Below are 23,460 nucleotides of genomic sequence, written 5' to 3'. Positions count from 1 at the left end.
GCCCGATGAAAAGCATGCACCAATCTTTTGGCATGAATATCAGAGGCAGAGACCCAGGAATTATCCTCCTGACCATAACCCTTCCACTTAACCAAATACTGGAGTCTCTGTCTAGCCAGACGGGAATCCAGTATCTTCTCTACCTCATATTCCATGTTACCTTCAACTAACAGAGGGTCCGGAGGTGCCACCCCAGGAACAACTGGTTCAACAAACCTCTTCAACAAGGACTTATGAAACACATTATGAATTTTAAATGTGACAGGAAGAGCCAAACGAAAAGAGACCGGATTAGTAATCTCCAAAATCTTGTAAGGTCCAATAAATCTAGGCTTAAACTTAGGAGAAGCCACCTTCATAGCGAACCACCTGTTGCAAAAACAGGGGCACCAACTCAGAGGAAGATGGCAACTTAGGGAGTGGTACAAGATGAACCATCTTAGAGAACCTATCACAAATCACCCAAATAACAGTCATCCTTTGAGAGACAGGCATATCAGAGATGAAATCCATTGAAATATGGGTCCATGGCCTCCTGGGGATCGGTAAAGGCATCAACAACCCACTAGAGCGAGAACAAGGTTTAGACCGGGAGCAAGTCCCACAGGACTGCACAAAATTCCTGACATCATGAGACAAGGCGGGCCACCAAAAAGACCGACTCACTAGATATCTAGTACCAAAAATACCTGGATGACCAGCCAATGCAGAGCAATGAACTTCAGACATCACTCTCTTCTTCCACTGGTCAGGAACATACAACTTTCCACTGGGACAACGCTCAGGTTTGTCCTCCTGGAACTCTTCCAGAGCACGTCTCAAATCGGACGAGATGGCAGAAAGAACTACCCCTTCGCCTAAGATGGTAGCAGGCTTGGTCACCACAGGAGAATCAGCAAAGAAGCTCCTAGAGAGGGCGTCTGCCTTGACATTCTTAGTGCCAGGAAGAATAGAGACCACAAAATCAAAACGTGTAAAAAAACAAGGCCCACCTAGCCTGTCTAGGGTTCAAGCGTTTGGCCAACTCCAGGTAAATCAAATTCTTGTGGTCAGTGAGGACCACGACTTGGTGTTTAGCTCCCTCCAACCAATGTCTCCACTCCTCAAATGCCCATTTCATGGCTAACAGTTCCCGATTCCCCACATCATAGTTACGTTCAGATGGAGAGAACTTTCGGGAAAAGAAAGCACAGGGATTCATTTTAGATGTTACAGGATCCTTTTGGGACAAAACAGCTCCTGCACCAATCTCAGAAGCGTCCACCTCTACCTGGAACAGGAGTGAGACATCAGGTTGCCGCAAAACCGGGGCAGAAGTAAATCTTCGCTTCAGCTCCTGAAAGGAAGAAACAGCCTCCGGAGACCAATTCAGCACATCAGCACCCTTTTTAGTCAGATCAGTCAATGGTTTGGCAATACTAGAACATTTTTCTATAAATTTCAGATAAAAATTAGCAAAACCCAAAAACTTCTGGAGGGCCTTCAAAGAAGTGGGCTGAACCCAATCATAAATGGCCTGTACCTTGGCCGGGTCCATTTCAATAGTTGACGGAGACAAAATAAATCCCAAAAATGAAATCCTCTGTACCCCAGAAAGGCATTTCGATCCTTTGACATACAGGGAATTCTCCCTCAAAATCCGGAACACAGTCCGAACATGTTCCACATGAGAATCCCAATCCTTGGAGAAGATCAAAATATCATCCAGATAGATAATCAAAAATTTATCCACAAAGTCTCGGAAAATGTCGTTCATGAAGCACTGGAAGACAGAAGGGGCATTAGTGAGCCCAAAATGCATCACCAGGTACTCAAAATGTCCCTCCGGAGTATTAAACGCTGTCTTCCATTCATCCCCATGCTTAATGCGGATAAGATTATACGCCCCCCCGAGGTCAAGCTTGGTAAACCAGCAAGCACCTTTAACTCTGGAGAATAGATCCGAAATCAGGGGTAACGGATACTGATATTTAACAGTAATTTTGTTGAGGGCACGATAATCAATACAAGGCCTTAATGAACCATCCTTTTTGGCCACGAAAAAATAACCGGCACCTAAGGGTGAAGAAGATGGTCTAATATGACCCTTCTCCAACGCCTTCTTAATATAGAATCGCATAGCCTCGTGCTCAGGTACAGATAAATTGAAGAGCCGACCCTTAGGAAAATTACACCCCGGGCTCAGTTCAATTGCACAGTCATAACTCCTATGAGGAGGCAAAGACGCAGACTCATTCTCACTAAATACATCATAAAAGTCCGCCAAATAGTCAGGAACATCATGCAACTGAGGAAAGGTGGAAAAAACCGGAGCCTCACTAAGGGCACACCGACAACCCCAACTCACCACAGACACAGATTTCCAATCCAAAACTGGATTATGAATTTGCAACCAGGGAAACCCCAGAACAATGGTATCATGCAAATTATGCAACACCAAAAATCTGCAATTTTCTTGATGGTCTGGGGCGACCCGTATTACCACCTGGGTCAAAAACTGAGGTTTATTTTTCGCCAAAGGAGTAGCATCAATACCCCTCAAAGGGATAGGCGTCCTCAGAGGTGTCATCGGAAATCCACAACGTTTAGCAAAATCCAAATCCATTAGATTCAGGGCTGCTCCCGAATCCACAAAAGCCTTGGCGGAAAATGTGGACAGGGAGCAGATCAGAGTAATTGCCAGAAGAAACTTAGGTTGAACACCACCCACAGAACACGTGTGTGCAAAACGTTTCTCTCGTTTAGGACAGACAGAAATAATATGCGAGGCATCTCCACAAAAAACACAGCTTATTACGCCTTCTGAACTCCTGACGTTGCTCCCTGGACAAAACTCTATCACATTGCATAGGTTCAGACACTTGTTCAACAGGTGGCTACACCTCTCGTGCAGTCCTGCGTTCACGTAAACGCCGATCAACCTGAATGGCTAATGACATAGAATCGACAAGACCAGAGGGAACAGGAAATCCCACCATAGTATCTTTTACGGCTTCTGACAAACCCTTCCGAAAGAGAGCTGCCAAGGCATTATCATTCCAGGTAGTAAGGACCGCCCACTTTCGGAATTTTTTACAGTACAATTCTGCAGAATCTTGACCCTGGCTCAATGCCAACAGGGTCTTTTCAGCCTGATCAATAGCATTAGGTTCGTCATACAACAACCCCAAGGCTTGAAAAAATGCATTCACATTAGTCAGAATAGGATCATCTGGTATAAAAAAAAACGCCCAATCCTGGGGATCGCCACGCAGCAAAGAGATGACAATTTTAACCTGCTGCGCGGAGCTCCCTGACGAGTTAGGCTTCAAGGCAAAAAATAATTTACAATTATTTTTGAAATTCAAAAATTTACACTGATCCCAAAAAACACATCAGGTGTAGGAATCTTTGGTTCAGCAGCATGTGAGTGAGCAAGGTAGGCGGAAATTCCCCGCACTTCTGCAGCGAGCTGCTCCACACGATCAGACAATTGCTTTATCTCCATTGAGAGAAAAGAAAATTCCCCCTACGGCCTCAGAGATATAGAGGAAAAAATATACACACTTTTTTTTTTTTTTTTTTACAATTCTTTCCTGCTATTGAGTACCCTAGGATCTGCGGTATGGCGGGTGATTCTGTTATGAATGAGTCACCGTAGGAGGCAAAAACAGAAATACCAGCTAAGTCCAGAAAACCAGAGAAGTTGGCAGCTATCGGATTGCAGACCCCTGAACCTAACAACAACAAATAGCAGTAGCTGTGGGGGGTTCCTACGGTGCCCTAGACCCCTCGATCACACCCGGAGAACTACATAGCCTAAAGATAGAAGGGGAAATCTAAACTGCCCCAGAGCAGACCCCAAAGCAATAGGCAGCCCCCAACATATAATGACGGTGAAGCAAGAAGAAAGAACAAAACACAGACAGAAAGATAGACTGAGCAAAGATGGGGCCCACACTAACTAAATAGGACAGAATAGAAAAGCTGCTGTCTGCAATCCACCAAAACCCTCTCAAAAACAAGAGCCAACAGACTGATAGGGAAAAAAGCCCAGAAGACACTAGGCTTCAAAAAGACTATATCAGTACTCAGGTATTATCTGAAGACAGAGCAAAAAGGAATTCAGCTCACCCAGCAGGGAATGGCAGAAATCCAGAAAAACAAGGCAAAACAAAACCAAAACACAAATGCAAAAAGTAGAGCAGAAAACTTAGCTTTTGAGGAGCAGGAATCAGACTGTTCTCCAAGAATCCCTCAGAGAAATCACCCGCAAGGCAGAAGGGCGTCGGCTGCCTTATATCCAGTCAGCAATCCCAGTCACCCAGTCATCATCATTCTGCTCAGGTGCTTTGTAATCAGCCTCACTACCTTCCTTCACCAGAAGAGGGAGTTCATCAGACCTCAATGGTGAAGGGGAAAATGAACTCACAACACACGGAGCTCCGAGCTGACGATCTGGCCAATTACTTCAAAGAAAAAATTGACCAGATCCAACAGGAAATTATCTCCCAATCACCTCATACCATGCACTGTCCTACCTCCCCCACTGCATCTAGCTCACTCTCTGATTTTGAACCAGTCACAGAAGAAGAAGTAAGCAGGCTCCTTGCATCTGCTCGCCCAACCACTTGCACCAGTGACCCATTTCCATCACATCTCCTCCAGTCCCTTTCCCCTGCTGTGACCCCTCACCTAACTAAAATATTTAACCTCTCTCTCTCCTCTGGTATTTTTCCCTCCTCATTTAAGCATGCCATCATACATCCACTACTTAAAAAACCATCCCTCGACCAAAACTGTGCCGCTAACTATAGACCTGTCTCTAATCTTCCCTTCATCTCTAAACTCCTGGAACGCCTGGTCCACTCACGTCTTATCCGCTATCTCTCAGAAAACTCTCTTCTCGACCCTCTCCAATCCGGTTTCCGCTCTTTACACTCCACTGAAACTGCCCTCACTAAAGTCTCTAATGATCTGCTAACAGCTAAATCAAATGGTCATTACTCCATGCTAATTCTCTTGGATCTCTCTGCAGCATTCGACACTGTGGATCATCAGCTCCTCCTCACTATGCTCCGCTCCATCGGCCTCAAGGACACCGTTCTCTCCTGGTTCTCCTCCTATCTCTCCGACCGCTCCTTTACTGTTTCTTTTGCTGGTACCTCCTCCTCTCACCTTCCCCTTACTGTTGGGGTTCCTCAAGGATCGGTTCTAGGCCCCCTCCTCTTCTCCTTGTACACTGCCCCTATTGGTCAAACAATCAGTAGATTTGGTTTCCAGTACCATCTCTATGCTGATGACACCCAATTATACGCTTCTTCTCCTGACATCACGCCAGCCTTTCTAGAAAACACTGGCGATTGTCTAAACGCTGTGTCTAACATCATGTCCTCACTATATCTGAAACTGAACCTGTCAAAGACTGAACTCCTGGTGTTTCCTCCCTCTACTAATGTACCTATACCCGACATTGCCATTTCTGTGTGTGGTTCTGCTATTACTCCCCAGCAACAGGCCCGCTGTCTTGGGGTCATACTTGATTCCGAGCTTTCCTTTGTCAGCCACATCCGATCACTGGCTCGCTCTTGTTATCGCCACCTCAAAAACATTTCTAGAATTCGACCTTTTCTTACTTTTGACTCTGCAAAAACTCTTACTGTTTCTCTTATTCATTCTCATCTGGACTATTGTAACTCTCTTCTAATCGGTCTCCCTCTTACCAAACTCTCCCTCCACCAATCTGTCTTGAATGCTGCAGCCAGGATCATATTCCTCACCAATCGTTACACCGATGCCTCTACCTTGTGCCAGTCATTACACTGGCTACCCATCCACTCCAGAATTCAGTATAAACTTATTACCCTCACCCACAAAGCTCTCCATGGCTCAGCACCACCCTACATCTCCTCCCTTGTTTCAGTCTACCACCCTACCCGCGCCCTCCGTTCTGCTGATGACCTGAGGTTAGTATCCTCAATAGTCAGAACCTCCCACTCCCGTCCACAAGACTTTACACGTGCCGCGCCAATTCTTTGGAATGCACTTCCCAGGTCAATACGATTAGTCCCCAATCCCCACAATTTTAAGCGTGCCCTGAAAACGCATTTATTCAGACCGGCCTATCGCCTCAACACATTAACCTAATCTATCCCTGTGTGGCACAGCCAAAAGTTTTACCATAACCAGGTTCCCGCATCATGTTCCCACATGCTTTATGCCTCCATTAGTCCTCTGTGTCTGTACTGTTACACACTTAACATTATGGCTGGTCCATACAATCAGGGCGACTGTTACCACCCACCTTTCGTGTCTCCTCTTTCCTCATAGACTGTAAGCTTGTGAGCAGGGCCCTCACTCCTCTTGGTATCTGTTATGATCTATGTGATTATTGTTATGCTGTAATGTCTATTGTCTGTACAAATCCCCTCTGAAATGTAAAGTGCTGCGGAATATATCGGCGCTATAGAAATACAATTTATTATTATTATTATTATGTGGATGATGATGATTCTGTGGATGATGATGATTCTGTGGATGTTGATTCTGTGGACGATGATGATTATATGGATGCTTATTCTGTGGATGATGATGACTCTGTGGCTGTTGATGATTTTGTGGATGATGATGATTCCGTGGATGATGCTCCTGTGGATTTTGATGATTCTGTGAGTGATGATGTTTCTGTGGATGATTATTCTGTGGATGATGATGTTTCTGTGGACGTTGATGATTCTGTGGATGATTCTGTGGATGATGATTCTGTGGATGATTCTGTGGATGATGTTTCTGTGGATGATTCTGTGGAGGATGATTATATGGATGATGATTATTCTATGAATGTTGATTATATGGATGATGAATCTGGATGATTCTGTGGATGATGATTCTGTGGTTGTTGATTCTGTGAATGATGATGATTCTGTGGATGATGATTCTGTGGGTGATCATTCTGTGAATGATTATTATTTTGATGATGATTCTGTGGATGGTGACGATTCTATGAATGACGTTTCTGTGAATGATGATTCTGTGGCTGTTGATCATTCTGTGGATGATGATTCTGTGGATGTTGATGATTCTGTGGATGATTCTGTGGAAGTTGATAATTCTGTGGTAGTTGATGATTCTGTGGATGATGATTCTGTGGACAATGATGATTCTGTGGATGATGATGATTCTATGGATGATGATTCTGTGGTTGTTGATGATTCTGTGGATGTTGACGATTCTGTGGATGATGATTCTGTGGATGATAATTATTCTGTTGATGACATGAGCATTATGATTCTATGGATGATGACAATTATGTGGATGATGATTCTGTGGATGTTGATTCTGTGGACGATAATGATTATATGGATGACGATTCTGTGAGTATTGATGATTCTGTGGATGATGATGACTCTGTTGATGGTTATTTGGATGTTGATGATTCTTTAGACAATGATGGCTCTGTGGATGATGACAATTCTGTGGATGATGATGTTTCTGTTGATGATTCTGTGAGCAATGATGATTCTGTGTATGATGATTCTATGGATCATGATTATGTGTATCATGATGGTTCTGTGGATGTTGATGGTTCTGTGGATGTTGATTATTCTGTGGGCAATGATGATTCTGTGAATGATGGTGATTCTGAGGATGATGACTCTTAGGATGATGATGATTCAGTGGATGATAATGATGTTTCTGTGGGTAGTGATTCTGTGGATGATGTTTATTCTGTCGATGATGACAAGAGGATTATGATTCTATGGATGATGACGATTCTATGGATAATGGATGACAATTCTGTGGATGATGATGTTTCTGTTGATGATTCTGCGGGCAATGATGATTCTGTGTATGATGATTCTATGGATCATGATTATGTGTATCATGATGGTTTTGTGTATGTTGATTATTCTGTGGGCAATGATGATCCTGTGGACGGTGATGATTCTGTGAATGATGATTCGGTGGATTTTGATGATTCTGTGGATGATAATTCTGTGGGTGATGATGATTCTGACGGTGATTCTTGTCAATGTCATGCTTTGTCTCATGGCTTCTAATTTTTCTGCTTCCAGGAATGTCTGGAGAAGTTCTCAGAAGGTCTGACTAGGCTGATCGACCATCATACGGTGATCCTCGCCTCTCCTCCTCGCCTCTCCTCCTCCTCGCCTCCTCCTCTCCTCTCCCCCTCGCCTCTCCTCCTCTCCTCTCCCCCTTGCCTCTCCTCCTTGCCTCTTCTCCTCTCCTCGCCTCTCCTCTTTGCCTCTTCTCCTCTCCTCGCCTCTCCTCTTCTCCTCTCCTCCTTGCCTCTTCTCCTCTCCTCGCCTCTCCTCTTCTCCTTGCCTCTTCTCCTCTCCTCCTTGCCTCTTCTCCTCGCCTCTTCTCCTCGCCTCTCCTCCTTGCCTCTTCTCCTCTCCTCGCCTCTCCTCTTCGCCTCTCCTCCTTGCCTCTTCTCCTCTCCTCGCCTCTCCTCTTTGCCTCTTCTCCTCGCCTCTCCTCTTCTCCTCTCCGCCTTGCCTCTTCTCCTCTCCTCGCCTCTCCTCTTCTCCTTGCCTCTTCTCCTCTCCTCCTTGCCTCTTCTCCTCGCCTCTTCTCCTCGCCTCTCCTCCTTGCCTCTTCTCCTCTCCTCGCCTCTCCTCTTCGCCTCTCCTCCTTGCCTCTTCTCCTCTCCTCGCCTCTCCTCTTCTCCTTGCCTCTTCTCCTCTCCTCGCCTCTCCTCTTCTCCTTGCCTCTTCTCCTCTCCTCGCCTCTCCTCTTCTCCTCTCCTCTCCTCCTTGCCTTTTCTCCTCTCCTCGCCTCTTCTCCTCTCCTCTTCTCCTCTCCTCCTTGCCTCTTCTCCTCGCCTCTCCTCCTTGCCTTTTCTCCTCTCCTCGCCTCTTCTCCTCTCCTCGCCTCTCCTCCTTGCCTCTTCTCTTTCTCCTTGCCTCTCCACCTCGCCTCTTCTCCTCTCCACCTCGCCTCTTCTCCTCTCCTCCTTTTTCTCCTCACCTCTCCTCCTTGCCTCTTCTCCTCGCCTCTCCTCTCCTCCTTGCCTCTTCTCCTCGCCTCTCCTCTTCTCCTTGCCTCTTCTCCTCCTCTCCTCGCCTCTCCTCCTTGCCTCTTCTCCTCGCCTCTCCTCCTCACTGACCCTACTCTATTTCCTGTGATTCCTTCTCTTTCTGCTCGGCCATAACCACTCTTCATGTGATTCTCCATTCCTGCAGGAACTTCTAGACTCTGTCCAGCAAAGCTTCAAACAGAAACTGCAGCATCTGTTGAAAGAGTGAGACCCCATCCTTCTCCAGCCGCTCCGTGTCCCCCTGGGGCTCCGGGACCTTGGTGCTAATCTGTCATAGTGGCCATCAATTCTCAGCCTTATTGTATATCAATTATGTCTTGTCAAATCCTCCAGTCACCTCCAGAGCTGCGGTCACTATTCTGCTGTTACATCCTGTCTTATCTTCCAGTCACCTCCAGAGCTGCGGTCACTATTCTGCTGTTACATCGTTTCTTATCCTCCAGTCCCCTCCAGAGCTGCATTCACTATTCTCCTGTTACATCGTGTCTTATCTTCCAGTCACCTCCAGAGCTGCAGTCACTATTCTCCTGTTACATCGTGTCTTATCCTCCAGTCACTTCCAGAGCTGCAGTCACTATTCTGCTGTTACATCGTGTCTTATCCTCCAGTCAACCCCAGAGCTGCAGTCACTATTCTGCTGTTACATCATGTCTGATCCTCCAGTCACCTCCAGAGCTGCACTCACTATTCTGCTGTTATGTCGTGTCTTATCCTCCAGTCAACCCCAGAGCTGCAGTCACTATTCTGCTGTTACATCGTGTCTTATCCTCCAGTCACATCCAGAGCTGCACTCACTATTCTTCATATCAAAGCTGCAATGTTCATTGTTTGCCTTTCTTAGAGACCTGAGATCCTTCAAAGAAAGTCGCAAGGAGTTAGAGCGCTGCAGAGAGGGACTAGAGAGTGCGCTTAATCATAATGCGGAAATGTCTCGCAAGAAGGCACAAGAAATACAGGAAGCTTCCATGGCGGTGCAGACGTCTCGTAGAGTGTTCAGAGAACGAGTCCTAGACTACACACTGCAGGTGAGACACCATAACGAGACGTCACATCTGTAATACAGGGCCGACACCATAACGAGACGTCACACCTGTAATACCGGGCCGACACCATAACGAGACGTCACATCTGTAATACCGGGCCGACACCATAACGAGACCTCACATCTGTAATACCGGGCCGACACCATAACGAGACCTCACATCTGTAATACCGGGCCGACACCATACCGAGACGTCACATCTGTAATACCGGGCCGACACCATAATGAGATGTCACATCTGTAATACCGGGCCGACACCATACCGAGACGTCACATCTGTAATACCGGGCCGACACCATAATGAGATGTCACATCTGTAATACCGGGCCGACACCATAACGAGACCTCACATCTGTAATACCGGGCCGACACCATAATGAGACGTCACATCTGTAATACCGGGCCGACACCATAACGAGACCTCACATCTGTAATACCGGGCCGACACCATACCGAGACGTCACACCTGGAATACCGGGCCGACACCATAACGAGACTTCACATCTGTAATACCGGGCCGACACCATAACGAGACGTCACATCTGTAATACCGGGCCGACACCATAACGAGACCTCACATCTGTAATACCGGGCCGACACCATACCGAGACGTCACACCTGGAATACCGGGCCGACACCATAACGAGACGTCACATCTGTAATACCGGGCCGACACCATAACGAGACCTCACATCTGTAATACCGGGCCGGCACCATAGCGAGACGTCACATCTGTAATACCGGGCCGACACCATAACGAGACCTCACATCTGTAATACCGGGCCGACACCATAACGAGACGTCACATCTGTAATACCGGGCCGACACCATAACGAGACCTCACATCTGTAATACCGGGCCGACACCATACCGAGACGTCACAACTGGAATACCGGGCCGACACCATAACGAGACGTCACATCTGTAATACCGGGCCGACACCATAATGAGACCTCACATCTGTAATACCGGGCCGGCACCATAGCGAGACGTCACATCTGTAATACCGGGCCGACACCATAACGAGACCTCACATCTGTAATACCGGGCCGACACCATAACGAGACGTCACATCTGTAATACCGGGCCGACACCATAACGAGACCTCACATCTGTAATACCGGGCCGACACCATAATGAGACGTCACATCTGTAATACCGGGCCGGCACCATAGCGAGACGTCACATCTGTAATACCGGGCCGACACAATAACGAGATGTCACATCTGTAATACCGGGCCGACACCATAACGAGACCTCACATCTGTAATACCGGGCCGGCACCATAGCGAGACGTCACATCTGTAATACCGGGCCGACACCATAACGAGACCTCACATCTGTAATACCGGGCCGACACCATAACGAGACGTCACATCTGTAATACCGGGCCGACACCATAACGAGACCTCACATCTGTAATACCGGGCCGGCACCATAGCGAGACGTCACATCTGGAATACCGGGCCGACACCATAACGAGACCTCACATCTGTAATACCGGGCCGACACCATAACGAGACGTCACATCTGTAATACCGGGCCGACACCATAACGAGACCTCACATCTGTAATACCGGGCCGACACCATACCGAGACGTCACACCTGGAATACCGGGCCGACACCATAACGAGACGTCACATCTGTAATACCGGGCCGACACCATAACGAGACCTCACATCTGTAATACCGGGCCGGCACCATAGCGAGACGTCACATCTGTAATACCGGGCCGACACCATAACGAGACCTCACATCTGTAATACCGGGCCGACACCATAACGAGACGTCACATCTGTAATACCGGGCCGACACCATAACGAGACCTCACATCTGTAATACCGGGCCGACACCATAATGAGACGTCACATCTGTAATACCGGGCCGACGCCATAATGAGACGTCACATCTGTAATACCGGGCCGACACCATACCGAGACGTCACACCTGTAATACCGGGCCGACACCATAATGAGACGTCACATCTGTAATACCGGGCCGACACCATAACAAGACCTCACATCTGTAATACCAGGCCGGCACCATAGCGAGACGTCACATCTGTAATACCGGGCCGGCACCATAGCGAGACGTCACATCTGTAATACCGGGCCGACACCATAACGAGACGTCACATCTGTAATACCGGGCCGACACCATACCGAGACGTCACATCTGTAATACCGGGCCGACACCATAACGAGACGTCACATCTGTAATACCGGGCCGACACCATAACGAGACGTCACATCTGTAATACCGGGCCGACACCATACCGAGACGTCACATCTGTAATACCGGGCCGACACCATACCGAGACGTCACATCTGTAATACCGGGCCGACACCATAACGAGACGTCACATCTGTAATACCGGGCCGACACCATAGCGAGACGTCACATCTGTAATACCGGGCCGACACAATAACGAGATGTCACATCTGTAATACCGGGCCGACACCATAACGAGACGTCACATCTCTAATACCGGGCTGACACCATAACGAGACGTCACATCTGTAATACCGGGCCGACACAATGACGAGATGTCACATCTGTAATACCGGGCCGACACAATAACGAGATGTCACATCTGTAATACCGGGCTGACACCATAACGAGACGTCACATCTGTAATACCGGGCCGACACAATAACGAGACGTCACATCTGTAATACCGGGCCGACACCATAACGAGACGTCACATCTCTAATACCGGGCTGACACCATAACGAGACGTCACATCTGTAATACCGGGCCGACACAATAACGAGATGTCACATCTGTAATACCGGGCCGACACCATAACGAGACCTCACATCTGTAATACCGGGCCGACACCATAACGAGACGTCACATCTGTAATACCGGGCCGACACAATAACGAGATGTCACATCTGTAATACCGGGCTGACACCATAACGAGACCTCACATCTGTAATACCGGGCCGACACAATAACGAGATGTCACATCTGTAATACCGGGCCGACACCATAACGAGACCTCACATCTGTAATACCGGGCCGACACAATAACGAGACGTCACATCTGTAATACCGGGCCGACACCATAACGAGACGTCACATCTCTAATACCGGGCTGACACCATAACGAGACGTCACATCTGTAATACCGGGCCGACACAATAACGAGATGTCACATCTGTAATACCGGGCCGACACCATAACGAGACCTCACATCTGTAATACCGGGCTGACACCATAACGAGACGTCACATCTGTAATACCGGGCCGACACCATACCGAGACGTCACATCTGTAATACCGGGCCGACACCATAACGAGATGTCACATCTGTAATACCGGGCTGACACCATAACGAGACCTCACATCTGTAATACCGGGCCGACACAATAACGAGACGTCACATCTGTAATACCGGGCCGACACCATAACGAGACGTCACATCTCTAATACCGGGCTGACACCATAACGAGACGTCACATCTGTAATACCGGGCCGACACAATAACGAGATGTCACATCTGTAATACCGGGCCGACACCATAACGAGACCTCACATCTGTAATACCGGGCTGACACCATAACGAGACGTCACATCTGTAATACCGGGCCGACACAATAACGAGATGTCACATCTGTAATACCGGGCTGACACCATAACGAGACCTCACATCTGTAATACCGGGCCGACACAATAACGAGATGTCACATCTGTAATACCGGGCCGACACCATAACGAGACCTCACATCTGTAATACCGGGCCGACACCATACCGAGACGTCATATCTGTAATACCGGGCCGACACCATAACGAGACCTCACATCTGTAATACCGGGCCGACACCATACCGAGACGTCACATCTGTAATACCGGGCCGACACAATAACGAGATGTCACATCTGTAATACCGGGCCGACACCATAATGAGACGTCACATCTGTAATACCGGGCCGACACCATAACGAGACCTCACATCTGTAATACCGGGCCGACACCATAATGAGACGTCACATCTGTAATACCGGGCCGACACAATAACGAGATGTCACATCTGTAATACCGGGCCGTCGCCATAACGAGACCTCACATCTGTAATACCGGGCCGACACCATAATGAGACGTCACATCTGTAATACCGGGCCGACACCATAATGAGACGTCACATCTGTAATACCGGGCCGACACCATAACGAGACGTCACATCTGTAATACCGGGCCGACACCATACCGAGACGTCACATCTGTAATACCGGGCCGACACAATAACGAGATGTCACATCTGTAATACCGGGCCGTCGCCATAACGAGACCTCCCATCTGTAATACCGGGCCGACACCATAATGAGACGTCACATCTGTAATACCGGGCCGACACCATACCGAGACGTCACATCTGTAATACCGGGCCGACACCATAGCGAGACGTCACATCTGTAATACCGGGCCGACACCATAATGAGACGTCACATCTGTAATACCGGGCCGACACCATACCGAGACGTCACATCTGTAATACCGGGCCGACACCATACCGAGACGTCACATCTGTAATACCGGGCCGACACCATAGCGAGACGTCACATCTGTAATACCGGGCCGACGCCATAATGAGACGTCACATCTGTAATACCGGGCCGACACCATGAGACGTCACATCTGTAATACTGGGCCGACACCATAATGAGACGTCACATCTGTAATACCGGGCCGACGCCATAATGAGACGTCACATCTGTAATACCGGGCCGACACCATAAGACGTCACATCTGTAATACTGGGCCGACACCATAATGAGACGTCACATCTGTAATACCGGGCCGACACCATAACGAGACGTCACATCTGTAATACCGGGCCGACACCATACCGAGACGTCATATCTGTAATACCGGGCCGACACCATAACGAGACGTCACATCTGTAATACCGGGCCGACACCATAACGAGACGTCACATCTGTAATACCGGGCCGACACCATACCGAGACGTCACATCTGTAATACTGGGCCGACACCATAATGAGATGTCACATCTGTAATACCGGGCCGACACCATAACGAGACCTCACATCTGTAATACCGGGCCGACACCATAATGAGACGTCACATCTGTAATACCGGGCCGACACCATACCGAGACGTCACATCTGTAATACCGGGCCGACACCATAACGAGACGTCACATCTATAATACCGGGCCGACGCCATAATGAGACCTCACATCTGTAATACCGGGCCGACACCATAATGAGACATCACATCTGTAATACCGGGCCGACACCATACCGAGACGTCACATCTGTAATACCGGGCCGACACCATGAGACGTCACATCTGTAATACCGGGCCGACACCATACCGAGACGTCACATCTGTAATACCGGGCCGACACCATAACGAGACGTCACATCTGTAATACCGGGCCGACACCATAATGAGACGTCACATCTGTAATACCGGGCCGACACCATACCGAGACGTCACATCTGTAATACCGGGCCGACACCATAACGAGACGTCACATCTGTAATACCGGGCCGACACCATAATGAGACGTCACATCTGTAATACTGGGCCGACACCATAATGAGACGTCACATCTGTAATACCGGGCCAACACCATAACGAGACGTCACACCTGGAATACCGGGCCGACACCATAACGAGACCTCACATCTGTAATACCGGGCCGACACCATAATGAGGCGTCACATCTGTAATACCGGGCCGACGCCATAATGAGACGTCACATCTGTAATACCGGGCCGACACCATACCGAGACGTCACACCTGGAATACCGGGCCGACACCATAACAAGACCTCACATCTGTAATACCGGGCCGACACCATAACAAGACCTCACATCTGTAATACCGGGCCGGCACCATAGCGAGACGTCACATCTGTAATACCGGGCCGACACCATACCGAGACGTCACATCTGTAATACCGGGCCGACACCATAACGAGACGTCACATCTGTAATACCGGGCCGACACCATACCGAGACGTCACATCTGTAATACCGGGCAGACACCATAACGAGACGTCACATCTGTAATACCGGGCCGACACCATACCGAGACGTCACATCTGTAATACCGGGCCGACACCATACCGAGACGTCACATCTGTAATACCGGGCCGACACCATAGCGAGACGTCACATCTGTAATACCGGGCCGACACAATAACGAGATGTCACATCTGTAATACCGGGCCGACGCCATAATGAGACGTCACATCTGTAATACCGGGCCGACACCATACCGAGACGTCACATCTGTAATACCGGGCCGACACCATAACGAGACGTCACATCTGTAATACCGGGCCGACACCATAACGAGACGTCACATCTATAATACCGGGCCGACACCATAATGAGACGTCACATCTGTAATACTAGGCCGACACCATAACGAGACGTCACATCTGTAATACCGGGCCGACACCATAATGAGATGTCACATCTGTAATACCGGGCCGACACCATACCGAGACGTCACATCTGTAATACCGGGCCGACACCATAACGAGACGTCACATCTGTAATACCGGGCCGACACCATACCGAGACGTCACATCTGTAATACCGGGCCGACACCATACCGAGACGTCACATCTGTAATACCGGGCCGACACCATAACGAGACGTCACATCTGTAATACCGGGCCGACACCATAATGAGACGTCACATCTGTAATACCGGGCCGACGCCATAATGAGACGTCACATCTGTAATACCGGGCCGACACCATACCGAGACGTCACACCTGGAATACCGGGCCGACACCATAACAAGCCCTCACATCTGTAATACCGGGCCGACACCATAACAAGACCTCACATCTGTAATACCGGGCCGGCACCATAGCGAGACGTCACATCTGTAATACCGGGCCGACACCATACCGAGACGTCACATCTGTAATACCGGGCCGACACCATAACGAGACGTCACATCTGTAATACCGGGCCGACACCATACCGAGACGTCACATCTGTAATACCGGGCCGACACCATAACGAGACCTCACATCTGTAATACCGGGCCGACACCATAATGAGACGTCACATCTGTAATACCGGGCCGACACCATAATGAGACGTCACATCTGTAATACCGGGCCGACGCCATAATGAGACGTCACATCTGTAATACCGGGCCAACGCCATAATGAGACGTCACATCTGTAATACCGGGCCAACGCCATAATGAGACGTCACATCTGTAATACCGGGCCGACACCATACCGAGACGTCACATCTGTAATACCGGGCCGACACCATAACGAGACGTCACATCTGTAATACCGGGCCGACACCATAATGAGACGTCACATCTGTAATACCGGGCCGACACCATAACGAGACGTCACATCTGTAATACCGGGCCGACACCATAATGAGACGTCACATCTGTAATACCGGGCCGACACCATAACGAGACGTCACATCTGTAATACCGGGCCGACACCATAACGAGACGTCACATCTGTAATACCGGGCCGACACCATAACGAGACCTCACATCTGTAATACCGGGCCGACACCATACCGAGACGTCACATCTGTAATACCGGGCCGACACCATAATGAGATGTCACATCTGTAATACCGGGCCGACACCATAACGAGACCTCACATCTGTAATACCGGGCCGACACCATAATGAGACGTCACATCTGTAATACCGGGCCGACACCATACCGAGACGTCACATCTGTAATACCGGGCCGACGCCATAACGAGACGTCACATCTATAATACCGGGCCGACGCCATAACGAGACCTCACATCTATAATACCGGGCCGACACCATAATGAGACGTCACATCTGTAATACCGGGCCGACACCATAACGAGATGTCACATCTGTAATACCGGGCCGACGCCATAACGAGACCTCACATCTTTAATACCGGGCCGACACCATAATGAGACGTCACATCTGTAATACCGTGCCGACACCATAACGAGATGTCACATCTGTAATACCGGGCCGACGCCATAACGAGACCTCACATCTATAATACCGGGCCGACACCATAATGAGACGTCACATCTGTAATACCGGGCCGACACCATAATGAGATGTCACATCTGTAATACCGGGCCGACGCCATAACGAGACCTCACATCTGTAATACCGGGCCGACACCATAATGAGACGTCACATCTGTAATACCGGGCCGACACCATAATGAGACGTCACATCTGTAATGCCGGGCCGACACCATAATAAGATGTCACATCTGTAATACCGGGCCGACACCATAATGAGACGTCACATCTGTAATACCGGGCCGACACCATACCGAGACGTCACATCTGTAATACCGGGCCGACACCATAACAAGACGTCACATCTGTAATACCGGGCCGACACCATAATGAGACGTCACATCTGTAATACCGGGCCGACACCATAATGAGACGTCACATCTGTAATACCGGGCCGACACCATAATGAGACGGCACATCTGTAATACCGGGCCGACAACATACCGAGACGTCACATCTGTAATACCGGGCCGACACCATAACGAGACGTCACATCTGTAATACCGGGCCGACACCATAATGAGACGTCACATCTGTAATACCGGGCCGACACCATAATGAGACGTCACATCTGTAATACCGGGCCGACACCATACCGAGACGTCACATCTGTAATACCGGGCCGTCGCCATAACGAGACGTCACATCTGTAATACCGGGCCGTCGCCATAACGAGACCTCACATGTGTAATACCGGGCCGGCACCATAATGAGACGTCACATCTGTAATACCGGGCCGACACCATACCGAGATGTCACATCTGTAATACCGGGCCGACACCATAATGAGACGTCACATCTGTAATACCGGGCCGACACAATAACGAGACGTCACATCTGTAATACCGGGCCGTCGCCATAGCGAGACGTCACATCTGTAATACCGGGCCGGCACCATAACGAGACGTCACATCTGTAATACCGGGCCGACACCATACCGAGACGTCACATCTGTAATACTGGGCCGACACCATACCGAGACGTCACATCTGTAATACCGTGCAGACACCATAATGAGACGTCACATCTGTAATACCGGGCCGACACCATAGCGAGACGTCACATCTGTAATACCGGGCCGACACCATAATGAGACGTCACATCTGTAATACCGGGCCGACACCATAATGAGACGTCACATCTGTAATACCGGGCCGACACCATAATGAGATATCACATCTGTAATACCGGGCCGACACCATACCGAGACGTCACATCTGTAATACCGGGCCGACACCATAACGAGACCTCACATCTGTAATACCGGGCCGACACCATAATGAGACGTCACATCTGTAATACCGGGCCGACACCATAATGAGACGTCACATCTGTAATACCGGGCCGACGCCATAACGAGACGTCACATCTATAATACCGGGCCGACACCATACCGAGACGTCACATCTGTAATACCGGGCCGACGCCATAATGAGACGTCACATCTGTAATACCGGGCCGACGCCATAACGAGACCTCACATCTGTAATACCGGGCCGACGCCATAATGAGACGTCACATCTGTAATACCGGGCCGACGCCATAACGAGACGTCACATCTATAATACCGGGCCGACACCATACCGAGACGTCACATCTGTAATACCGGGCCGACGCCATAACGAGACCTCACATCTATAATACCGGGCCGACACCATACCGAGACGTCACATCTGTAATACCGGGCCGACACCATACCGAGACGTCACATCTGTAATACAGGGCCGACGCCATAATGAGACCTCACATCTGTAATACCGGGCCGACACCATAATGCGACGTCACATCTGTAATACCGGGCCGACACCATAACAAGATGTCACATCTGTAATACCGGGCCGACGCCATAACGAGACCTCACATCTGTAATACCGGGCCGACACCATAATGAGACGTCACATCTGTAATACCGGGCCGACACCATAATGAGATGTCACATCTGTAATACCGGGCCGACACCATAATGAGACGTCACATCTGTAATACCGGGCCGACACCATACCGAGACGTCACATCTGTAATACCGGGCCGTCGACATAGCGAGACGTCACATCTGTAATACCGGGCCGGCACCATAACGAGACGTCACATCTGTAATACCGGGCCGGCACCATAACGAGACGTCACATCTGTAATACCGGGCCGGCACCATAGCGAGACGTAACATCTGTAATACCGGGCCGACACCATACCGAGAGGTCACATCTGTAATACCGGGCCGACACCATAATGAGACGTCACATCTGTAATACCGGGCCGACACCATAATGAGACGTCACATCTGTAATACCGGGCCGACACCATAACGAGACGTCACATCTGTAATACCGGGCCGACACCATAACGAGACGTCACATCTGTAATACCGGGCCGATACCATAACAGGACGTCACATCTGTAATACCGGGCCGACACCATAACGAGACGTCACATCTGTAATACCGGGCCGATACCATAACAGGACGTCACATCTGTAATAGCGGGCCGACACCATAACGAGACGTCACATCTGTAATACCGGGCCGACACCATAACGAGACGTCACATCTGTAATACTAGGCCGACACCATAACGAGACGTCACATCTGTAATACCAGAACAACACCATAACGAGACGTCACATCTGTAATACCGGGCCGACACCATAACGAGACCTCACATCTATAATACCGGGCCGACACCATAATGAGACGTCACATCTGTAATACCAGAACAATGCCATAATGAGACGTCACATCTGTAATACCGGGCCGACACCATACCGAGACGTCACATCTTTAATACCGGGCCGACACCATAATGAGACCTCACATCTGTAATACCAGAACAATGCCATAATGAGACGTCACATCTGTAATACTTGGCGACACCATAACGAGACCTCACATCTGTAATACCAGAACAACGCCATAATGAGACGTCACATCTGTAATACCGGGCCGACACCATAACGAGACGTCACATCTGTAATACCGGGCCGACACCATAACGAGACCTCACATCTGTAATACCGGGCCGACACCATAACGAGACCTCACATCTATAATACCGGGCCGACACCATAACGAGACGTCACATCTGTAATACCGGGCCGACACCATAATGAGACGTCACATCTGTAATACCGGGCCGACACCATAACGAGACGTCACATCTGTAATACCGGGCCGACACCATAATGAGACGTCACATCTGTAATACCGGGCCGACACCATAACGAGACGTCACATCTGTAATACCAGAACAATGCCATAATGAGACCTCACATCTGTAATATCAGAACAATGCCATAATGAGACGTCACATCTGTAATACTTGGCGACACCATAACGAGACCTCACATCTGTAATACCGGGCCGACACCATAATGAGATGTCTCATCAGTAATACCGGGCCGACACCATACCGAGACGTCACATCTGTAATACCGGGCCGACACCATACCGAGACGTCACATCTGTAATACCGGGCCGACACCATAATGAGATGTCTCATCAGTAATATGGGGCCGATACTATAGCAAGCCTTCACATCTGTAATTCCGGATCGGCACAATAATTGGCGGTTACATCTGTGATACCCAGCCGCCACCATAATGAGACGTGATCTGTAATACCAGATCTGACTCGCATCCACAAATTCTTGCTTTTTCCTTCATCACTTTTCTTTCAGATTAACATCATCCAAGGGAAGAAGAAATTTGATATTCTGGAATTTGTGAGTTTTTCTGGAAGTTTTGGGGATCCGAGGATGTGGAGAAAGGTGCATGATAGAATGAGGGACACGAGTGCGGAGATCTGATCTATTTAACCCCGGGAATAATCTTAGTCTGTATAATGGGAGAAGACAGATATGATGGTCTATAGCGTCATATCGAGGGGTCCATCAGAGAGAGCTTTAGAGCAAGCGATGGGCACAGGCTTTACTGGGATGTGAGGTCACCAGTAAGGATCAGGGGACATTATCATGGAGGACATTTCCACTTACTGAGGTCTAACATCCATTGCTTCACTGCTAGATGCTGCAACTGATCGACGCTCAGGCCTGCTTCCAGGCGCAGAGTCATATGGTACTGCACAACCTGGATGACTATCGGAAGGGGCTGGCGGCACAGGTGAGTCTAGTGGAAGTGTGTAGGGCCGTCCTGTAGACCAGGGTTCCCCAACTCCAGTCCTCAAGGCCCACCAACAGATCATGTTTTCAGGATTTCCTTTGTATTGCACAGGTGAAGAAATTATCACCTGAGCAATTCTCAGGAAATCCTGAAAACATGATCTGTTGGTGGGCCTTGAGGACTGGAGTTGGGGAGCCCTGCTGTAGACTGCCAACCTCAGAACCCTGTAAAACAAACAAGAACCTGGAAGTCTTTAGAGATGGCGTCTTTGAAGTCCTAAAAAAAGCCCTTTATCATTTTGCCCTTTGTATTTACAGGTTCATCAAAAAGTGTTGGAAGGAGCTCGTGAGAACCGAGACTTGGAGCAGAAGCTGATCAGCATGAAGCACAAAGTGAGTTTCACTGGACATGAGCAGTTGGACCCTATAATAACCACTGGACGTGAGTATGTGGGCACTGATACCCACCGGATGTGAACTGTCAACACAAATACAGTTGTCCTCAAAGTTTACATACCCAGTCAGAATTTTTGGTTTCTTGCCCTTTTTTCAGAGAATATGAATGATAAAACCAAAATGTTTTCTCCACTCATGTATAGTGATTGGTGAAGCCATTTATTGTCAAACTACTGTTTGACTCATTTTAAATCATAATGACAACTCAAAACATCCAAAAGACCCTGATCAAAAGTTCACACACCCTGGTGATTTTGGCCTGATAACATGCACAGAAGTTGACACAAATGGGTCTGATTGGCTACTAAAGGTAACATCTTTACCTGTGACCTGTTTACTTGTAATCAGTGTGTGAATAAAATCTGAGTGACTTTCTGGGATCCAGACAGGCTCTTGCATCTTTCATCCAGCCACTGATGTTTCTGGATTGTGATTCATGGGGAAAGCAAAAGAATTGTCAACGAATCTACGGGAAAAGGTAGTTGAACTGTATAAAACAGGAAAGGGATACAAAAAGATATTCAAGGAATTGATAATACCAGTCAGCAGCGTTCAAACTGTGATTAATAAATGGAAAATCAGGGGCTCTGTAAAATCAAATCCACGGTCAGGTAGACCAACAAAATTTTTTTCCACAACTGCCAAGAAACTTGTTCGGGATTGAAAGAAAAATCCACAAATAACATCAGCTGAAATACTGGACTCTCTGAAAACTAGCAGTGTGGCTGTTTCAAGATGCACAATTAGGAGGCACTT

At 48.7% G+C, this 23,460-nt stretch overlaps 1 protein-coding gene across 1 annotated transcript in view; it reads left to right on the top strand.

The window, feature by feature from the left end:
• ACAP1 (ArfGAP with coiled-coil, ankyrin repeat and PH domains 1) overlaps window positions 1–23,460 on the top strand; it is a 316,878-nt gene that overhangs the window by 80,038 nt on the left and 213,380 nt on the right. Inside the window, exons 4-9 of the mRNA XM_073564058.1 lie at window positions 8,055–8,108; window positions 9,183–9,241; window positions 9,879–10,062; window positions 21,808–21,852; window positions 22,154–22,249; window positions 22,567–22,641. Of these exons, the coding sequence (XP_073420159.1) occupies window positions 8,055–8,108; window positions 9,183–9,241; window positions 9,879–10,062; window positions 21,808–21,852; window positions 22,154–22,249; window positions 22,567–22,641 (513 nt within the window). The remainder of the gene's footprint in view (window positions 1–8,054; window positions 8,109–9,182; window positions 9,242–9,878; window positions 10,063–21,807; window positions 21,853–22,153; window positions 22,250–22,566; window positions 22,642–23,460) is intronic.

The sequence above is a fragment of the Dendrobates tinctorius genome, unplaced genomic scaffold (genome assembly GCF_039654945.1).
Source record: "Dendrobates tinctorius isolate UK_male_01 unplaced genomic scaffold, ASM3965494v1 ptg000424l, whole genome shotgun sequence".
Lineage (NCBI taxonomy): Eukaryota > Metazoa > Chordata > Amphibia > Anura > Dendrobatidae > Dendrobates > Dendrobates tinctorius.
The sequence above is the reverse complement of the archived record's forward strand: the minus strand, read 5'-3'. Positions and strand labels throughout refer to the sequence as shown.